Source organism: Dipodomys ordii, unplaced genomic scaffold (assembly GCF_000151885.1).
Source record: "Dipodomys ordii isolate 6190 unplaced genomic scaffold, Dord_2.0 Scaffold1, whole genome shotgun sequence".
In the NCBI taxonomy this organism is placed as follows: Eukaryota; Metazoa; Chordata; class Mammalia; order Rodentia; family Heteromyidae; genus Dipodomys; species Dipodomys ordii.
The window spans coordinates 65,890,256-65,898,746 of record NW_012267217.1 but is presented as its reverse complement, the minus strand read 5'-3'; the positions used below and the strand labels follow the sequence as shown (position 1 = coordinate 65,898,746).

Sequence of the window (8,491 nt, the reverse complement as noted above, 5' to 3'; positions counted from 1 at the left end):
CCTTGCCCACCCTGCGCTGTGCCCACCCTGTGCTGTGCCCACTCATCACCCAGAGCTGTGCCCGCCAAGTGCCCCGCCCACCCAGCGCTGTGACCGCCAAGTGCCCCGCCCACCCAGCGCTGTGCCCACTCCGTGCTCTGCCCACCCATCACTGTGCCCAAGCGTCCCGCCCACCCAGCAACCCGCCCACCCTGTGCTGTGCCCACTCCGTGCTCTGCCCAACAAGCGCCCCGCCCACTCCGCACCCGGCCCACCCACCTTGGACCAGGCGCCCAGCCGAGGCGCACGCACCTCGTGGTGTTTACTCGCGTCTCACTACAGCGTTGATCATGGGCCTAGACTGTAAAACAAAAAGAAATTGAGAGGGTTGTTTTTTCCTTGCCCAGTCGTAGGCGGGAAGATGATGGACGGACGCCCCAGCCCTCCTGATTCCGGGAGGCCAGTCGCCCCATTTGCTCCCCAGAACCCCGGAACCCAGGCTCTGGGGCTGAGGCCATTCCCGAGGTGGTCCGTAGGGGGCGCCCTGCCTGCGGCGCTTCAAGCTAATGCTCAAGACACTGAAACCTTCGGTAACTGTTTTGTATCCTCTCTCAGAATTCACAAAAGTCTCTCCAAGGCTATTTTGAGTCCTGTTTACAGATAGAAACAAACTGTTTGGCCAATTAAAACTAAGCTATACTAGTATAAAAACTGGATTAGGCAATACATGTTCGTTCTCTGGACCAGGCACCTGGCCAGGTCATATACAGATCTGCTTCTGTCCACAGCTAATGACCCCCTTTTAGGGGTAGCACCCAGCATCTCTCAAGGAGAGAGCTGGGGTTCCTGCCCATTTCGCAGATGGCACTGGTTCTATCCTGAAGAATGAGTTTCCAAATAATTTTCAACATAACAAGATCTTTTTATACTTAGAAAGAAGCTGAAGTTTAAGAAGCCTTTGATCTCTTAAGGTTTCTAGGTATTTCTTACTTTGTTTTGTTTGTGGGTTCAGTGGCTCTGCAGGGAAGTTAGAACAGAGAGGAAGCGTGGTGACAGCCATGAGATACGACCCGAATACTGGCATAACATGTTGTAAAACACTTGTGTTCTCAAACAGAAAGGGAGCCAGGCACCGCCCGTGGCTCGTGCCTGTAATCCTAGCTACTCAGGAGGCTGAGGTCTGAAGATCTCAGTTCAAAGCCAGTCTCAGCAAGAAAGTCCATGAGACTCATCTCCAATTAACCAGTAAAAAGCTAGAGGTAGAGTTGTGGCCCAAGTGGTAGAGTGCTAGCCTTGAGTGAAAAAGCTCAAGGACAGCATCCAACACACACACACCCCAGAAGGAGACAAAGCTGACAGCAAAGTAGGGGTCAGAGAAGGGCTCTCCAATCAATGACACACTAAATTTGGTCCCATCATAGCTGATCACCCTCATTTTCTGAGCGTAGGTGATCAATGCCTGCTTCTTCCAAAGCTTAATGTTTACTATTGGTCAGATTTCAGGGAAATGTTTGTCAGCGCAGACACAAGCTGCATTGCTTCTGCCTTTACTGAAGTTCATTTCGCACTGAAACCAGTTTTCCACCTGTACTGAGAGATCATATCAGGAAGCAGAGGCCTAGAAGAAGCCCAGCCACACAGCCACACAGCCCCTGCTCTGCTACCAGCCTGGCCCTGCTGAGGACTGCCGCACGACCCAGGCCTGATCAGATGGGGCTTCTGACAGCCTCCTGCCCCTGAGATGGTGTCAAGAGACCACGTCCCCGTCCCCTGCTCAGAGAGATTGCAGACGTGTGTGACCCACCTCTGTGTGAGGTGATGAAGAAGCTGCTGGAAGATGACACACCATCCAGGTGAGTAACGCCCTCCTGCAGAGGTGCTCTGAGATTTCTGTGAAGAATAAATGCTAGGTAGAAAAGTGCCGCTTAACCTTGGAAAAGAGAGAGACAGAGACAGCCTGAAAATGATTTTTTTTTTACTTTTCTACACAATCCAGAAATGGGATCTCAGAGTTTGTTATTCAACCTCTCTGGCTTCTTCTCTCCCTGATTTTGGGAGCCCCAAATGTGGGAGATGAGCTTTCTTCCAAGGACAACTCCGAGCTGCGGACCAGACGCCAAGCAGAAGAAACTCTAAGGAACGGGGCTTCAAGGGCCAATCCTGAGATATCTGTGATGGCCAGCAAGAAGGGAACCAGCTACAGCTGGAACAATTTCAGATCTCAGGACAGGAAGGGACTCTCCTTCCTGTGCATGCAGCCCCATTCTTCCCTTCTCTTCCCATATGGTGGCAGGGGCAAAGGTCAATGGATGCCTCTGCTGGACCCAGACCGCTCACTCTTCACTTCTTCAGCCTCTCTGGGAGGCGTGGCTGGGCCCTGGGACATCATGACGTCCTCACCAAGTGAGCCATCTGAGTCCGAGGAGGCCTGGGGTGAGTCCTGGAGCCACCAGATACCTTTCTCACTGGCTCTGAGGCCCCATGGTACAGAATCCGGGAAACAGGAAGGTCCTTGGAGCAAGAGTAAAACTCATCCTGCAAAGCTGTGCAGCCAGGGCCGAGGTTTCACGATGAACACTTGTCCCTGTCCCGCCTCTGTAGCTCAGCCTCTGTGGCTACCTATCTTTTCTTCTGGCGTAGTGGTGTGGACTCCTTGTTGGCATGCTCTCCCCTCTAGCTACCTCCTTGGGAAAGTCCACCCCTCAGAGTGCCCCTCCCTGGGTACTTTCCTCAGGGACAGCTGTTCCCTGGGACCACCTCAGTGGGCTGGGGTTGGTTACAGACACACTTGCCCTTGTGGAAGCTTCCAGATGAGCAAACTTTGGACAGTCATCTTTCCCTGGGCAATCCACCAGAAGCCTATGTTAGGAGAGACAGAGGCCTTCCGTCCCTCCACCCCTTTCAGCCAGCATGTCTGGGTTCTGTTCATACCGAGTCCTGGCCCTGTCTTGTAAAAGCCTTTCAGGATCATGTTTTCTTACAAAGAGGGAAATAGCAGAGTGGAGATCTGGGCCTTGTGTGTAGTATTCCTCTGGGAAGGAGAGACCATTCAAGCGAACATCCATTACTGTTTTTTTTTTGGGGGGGGTCCAGTCGTGGGGCCTGAACTCTGGGCCTGGGCGCTGCTCATCAGCTCAAGGCTAGCAGTCTACCACTTGAGCTACAGCGCCACTTCCGGCTTTTTTCTTTTTGCTTATGTGGTGCTGAGGAATCTAACCCAGGGCCTCAGGCATGCAGGGCAAGCGCTCTACCACTGAGCCACCTTCCCAGCCCCATCATCACTGCTTCTTAATTAATCTACCGAAGTGAAAGGCTCAGCCAGGGAAGAAAAGTCCATGGGACTCTTATCTCCAATTAACCAAAAAGCCAGGTGTGAGGCTGTGGCTCAAGTGTCAGAGCACTAGCCTTGAGCACAGCTGCTTGGGGATAATGTCCGGGTGCTAAGTTCAAGCCCCAGGACCAGCACCAAAAGAAGAAAAAAAAAGAAGGAAAGAAAAGACATTTTAAAAAGAAATGAAAGTCTGGAAGGACCCCTGAAGCAGGGGACCTAAAGGGTTAAATGAGGACACCTCAGGCCAACAAGTCTCCCATTTCAGAGAAGGGGCAGCTGGGGCCTGGTCTGCAGAGGGACTGGCCTCCAGGCTCCAGCCTCCGGGAGAGTTGGTGAGGGCCCCGGGCCTGCCTCTCCCTGGACACACCGTCTCCTGGCCAGAGCTGGGAGCTGTTTGGGTCCACATCTGAGCCACGCGTGACTGGCCCTGGCGTCTTCCTTTACCTCGCACTGGATGCAGGCTGCGTCCAGGTCCGTCGCCATCTGCTTGCTGCCTTCCAGGCTAAGAATTCCAGGATAAGATCAGCAGATTTGAGTGCTGGCACCGTAGCTGACTCCAGCTCCCCAGAAGGGCTGCCACACAGCCTAGAGCCTGCATAGTCCTCAGAACTTCTAACTGGGGCCACCGCGGCCTCTCACCCCACCATGCCCTGTGCTCCCTTCCCAGGGCTCCATTCCTGGGGTCCGGGAATTAGCATCTCTGTGAAGTCCCGCAAACAAAGCCTGCTGTGCAGGAGATGAAAGCCAGGCTCCTGGCAGCGCTGGGGGGTGTTCCGAGCTTCTGGAAGGTGGGGCTGAGAGAATCCTGCAGAGAAGATGTCCAGGTGAGAGCTCAGCCCGCCTCCGGAGTGCTCGGGGATCTGGGCTGTGCCCCCCCAGCTGTCCTCCCCGGCTGACCTCCCCGCTGTGAGGCCAAGGCTAAGGCAACACTCGCACTCGAGAGCATCACTCCGCCAGAGCGTGGGCTTTTGCAGGCATCTTGCTGCTGCTCACCCCCACCCCAGGCCACCACTACGAAGAGGAATCCCCCCAGCCAGGCCTGCTTCTGAGGACTCTTGTCCTTGGGTGGGCGATCACCCCCCCCACACACACACACACAATCTTCCTCCTCTGCTAGGCTGCTCCTCCGTTGACGCGGCGCGGGTGGTGGAGTTGGGTTTCCGGGAGGAAGGCTGGTTATCTCCGGCTGTCACGACCTCTCCAGTCTCAATCGTGAGGCCCACTCTGCAAAACAGTAAGACCTCAGCCTGGGCCTGCCGACACCTGAGTTCCCACCCTAGGGATGCGGGAGTGTGGGAAAGCTGAGAGCTCCACGTGCAGTGAACTCTCCTGGGTGCGCCGTGCAGCAGCCACGGTCCTGGTGTCTTCATGGTGAGCAAGATCACGCAGCCGTCCGACTCCACGGGGCCAGGAGAACGTGGCTTCCTCCGAGAGGGAGGAAAGGGGAGGGGTGGAGCGCAAGCAGGTGTGGAGGGTCACACTTCCCAGCGTCAGCCCTGAGGAACATATTTTTTTCACTCCCCCGAGAAAATGTAAAAAAATAAATAAATCCCTACTGGAAGTTTCTGGATTGCAGTTGTTTTGTGTGTGTGTGTGTGTGTGTGTGTGTGTCTGCTACTTGGAGAGTGGGAGGCAGAAAGGAAAGTTTCCACATAAGAACATGGCAGGCACACACAGCCTCACAAAGTGTTTCTTCTCCTGGGCGCCTTCGGCCCCCTCCTTTCTGCATGGTCAAAAAGCCGAATAAAGAAACCAAAGACTTTCATTTTATACACCACTTGATCTTTGCTTGGGAAACTCTATTAATTGAATGGGTTTGCCTTTTTCGCCAGTTCCCTTTATCATTATTTATGGGCTTTAAATTGTTTAAAGTTCCCTTGACGTTCAATTTACAAGTTTGGGGACTTTTTTTGTTCTGTCTTTTGTCCTGGAGAAAGACATCGTGTTGGAAGTGCTTTGAAAAGCCAAACAGGAGAGGTTGGCAAGGGAAGGGAAGCGGGTGAGATCCCTTTTAATTCTGTCTTGTTGGTGAATGGCTCTTTTACATAATTGCAGGAGCGATTTCAAAGCCAGCCCAGGACTGACTTCACTCAGAACCACATGGAGTCTATTTTGGGCTTTCAGATTTAAAAAAAAAAAAGTTGAATAAAATAGTTTAAAAAGATGAGGCTTCAGTGCTTTCTACTGCCTGCAAATTGGTGTGTCTGATGGGGGCTTTTACACAAGCACCTCTTTGTAAGTACGTCTTGGGTAGGGAGCACTGTTCTGGGTTAGCTAAGTGTGAATCCCAATTGCCTTCTCATAAACAAAACCCATCCCAAGTTATTTTCCAACGACTGCCAGGAGCAAGAACTGTGGCAATGACCAAGTGATCTGGCCGTTCAAACTCTCCCTAAATTAAAACAACCCGGTGGCCGGAGAAGCCAGCCTTTGCCAGGCTTTGGGCGGCTGTCAGGAGAGCTCAGACTGTAAAACCCAGAGCTCAGACAGTAAAACCCGCACGCAGACCTCACTCAGCATCCAGCACCCACAGAGTTCTGGGGCACCCACACAGCCCTCCCTCCCCCACCCCTGCAAAATGCAAGGTGGTGCCTACGCAGTCCTCTGGCCAGCCTTAGAATAAACATTCATTTCCTTGTGTACTTTCTGTTTTGCATTCAACCTTCACCCGCCTACACGCACAAGGCACCCGGACTGCTCCGAAGGATGGAGTCAACTTAATCAGCACCACCACTTCTATCAAACGGCTAAACTACTTATTTAAGTGGCTTAATCCTCCATCCTGACACTTGCTTGGCAATATTAAAGTGCCCCGGGGTTGGGTTATCTTCATTGGGACGGTGACTGCCCGGGAAAGAAAAAAGTTTGCAGAAGTTACAGGGAGTAGAGAAAGCCCCTCTCCCTTCCCACCCCTGCATCTGCTTCCTTCTTAATGGGAGTGGGAGGGGCTCATAAAGCAAAGATGCAAAGCTCTGTGTGGGTGGCTTTCCTGCATACCCGGCCTGGAGGGCAGCCACCCTCGACTCAGAAGTTGGAAGATGAGCAGGTTAGGCTTCGGAAAGATGTGCTAAGCCTGTCGCTCCCTGCTCATAAATCTCTTGGCAGAGCCGAAGTCTCCATAAAGGCTTTGCCATCCGCAGTCCCCGCGCTCTGAAAACTTTGCAGGTAGCCGAGATGCCTAGAATGAGCCTTGTTAATCACCTCGAAAGACACGGGTCCTTTTATGACAGGAGCAGTCGTTTTCTAAGCAGTTAAGCATTAGGTGGGAGAACACTACTACATTGCATCCGAGAAAAGCACACCAGTAAATAAAATTCATATTGATGAAAATTATCCGAACTCACTAATAAAAGAAGATTAGTGTTATAACCCCTGCAGTCAATAGTTTTCATGGCAATTTATGGGTGCAAAGAACCTGCCATCAAATTGTTTCAAGTGTAGCTATAACTCACCGAACTAAACCTCCTTGCTGAACTTTAAACGCAGAACTGCAAAAAATAAAATAAAATCAGAAGAACCTGCCTCTCTGAGGGCGTCCCTAGAATAACACTTTCGAGGTAATAGAAAGTGGATCGCCAGTGGGCCCAGGGAAAAGGAGGAAAAGGAGACCCAGCCCGGGCAGAGGCGGCTGGAAGGGTCCCCGGCTGTCAGTGGAAATCGCAGAGGGGTTTGCCCTGGGTACTGGGGAGGGGGGCAAAGTCCTGCACCGGAGATGCTCGTCGTGACTGTCTCCTGAGGAGAGGAGGTGTCTGTTGAGCTCGTGAAGAAATCAGCCTCTGCCTCGGTCTCCGGCCCCTTCTCCCCCCTCTTCCCCCTTCTGTAGGAGGGCAGAGCCGGGATGGGGCAGAGCTCGGGGAACCCACGGACCCCTCCTTCCCCACGGATCTCAATGGGGACCCGTCCCCTCCCGCACCGCTCGAGCCACCTCGAGGTCTGGGCGGGGGCGAGTGAAAGCCATCCAGGCAGCGTCCTAATGAATTCCTTTCACACCGCCTGCTGCCCGAGCTATTACGGCGGCTTGGAGTGGGGGAACGCGCCGCAGACGTCTTTGTCCGTGACGGAGGGGAGGGAGAAGAGGCTGGGAGGAGGGAGGAGGGAGGAGGGAGGCAGGCCGGCGGGCCGGCGAGGCTTCCCGGCGCCCCCCGCCCCGGCGCCCGGGCCGCTCGCTCCCCTCTCCTCCCCGGGGGCCGCACCTCGGGCTCCGGGTCTCCAGCCCGACTCCCGGCCCAGAAAGTGCTCTGGGATTAAGACATCCCCCCCACCCCGGGGGGCCTGGGGGTTAGAGCGAGCGAAAGAGGAAAGAGCGAGAAAGAAGAACTTCAAAGACTCGGGTCGATACATTCATAAAGATCGATGTGTCTTTATCTCCCAATTAAATGTGCTTGTCGGTGACACAGAACACACGTCCAACACGGACCAACGCCCCGACCGCGAGCTCCTTCCTGGGCGTGAGCTGGTTTTTAATGGCCGAGGTAACCAGGCCGTGCGTCCTCTCTCCATCTCCCGGTCCGGGCGCTGTCGGCCGGTCTGGAGTCTCCGAGCCCGGGCCAGGGACGCGTGCCAGCCCCGCGCGCTCCGGGGCGCTCCGCGCACACCGCCTTCTCCACCAGCAACGCGGGAGCTGAAAGTTAATCCTAACGGGAAGCGGGGATCCGCCGCCTCACCTCGCTTTCCCGCCCCCGGCCCTCCCCCCCTCCCCGAGCTCCCTCACTTCCCCGGTCGGGGCTCTGCACCCCGGGCGGGAGCAGGGTAGGAAATACCTTGCGGGGATCTGCTCCGTCCTGCGGTGTGCAAAGTGGAGCCGCGCGCGCCCTCGAGTCCTCGGCGGAGCCGCGGCGCGGGGCGAAGCGCTCGCCCGGCTCGCGGTGCTTAATTAGCACCCATGTACCCGACGCAGCTTTTTATTTGAGCACACGGCGTCAAGCGTCGTCGGATCGGCTTACGAGCCACCCTCCGGAGGCCCCGGGGCCGAGCGGGCGACGGGCGCTTTAGGACCGTCACCATCGGGCGGTGGTTTCGGTGTGCGCTGGCAACGTGGGTAAACAGGTGCGCTGACAGAGGAGGTCAGGAAACCGAGAGGGGGCCGCACGCGGGAAGGCCCGGCTCGGAAATGGGGGTGTGTGGGGAGCACGTCCCGCGCCCCGCCTGCAGTGCGGTGGGGAGGCGGCGGCGGGGGGGGGG

General features: G+C 55.2%; 1 protein-coding gene across 1 annotated transcript in view; it reads left to right on the top strand.

Moving 5' to 3' along the window:
- The window catches only part of Gbx2 (gastrulation brain homeobox 2), a 47,785-nt gene that overhangs the window by 36,430 nt on the left and 2,864 nt on the right, over window positions 1-8,491 (top strand). The window contains exons 3-6 of the mRNA XM_013023420.1: window positions 1,758-1,832; window positions 2,273-2,412; window positions 7,134-7,241; window positions 8,221-8,356. Coding sequence (XP_012878874.1) covers window positions 1,758-1,832; window positions 2,273-2,412; window positions 7,134-7,241; window positions 8,221-8,356 — 459 coding nt within the window. The remainder of the gene's footprint in view (window positions 1-1,757; window positions 1,833-2,272; window positions 2,413-7,133; window positions 7,242-8,220; window positions 8,357-8,491) is intronic.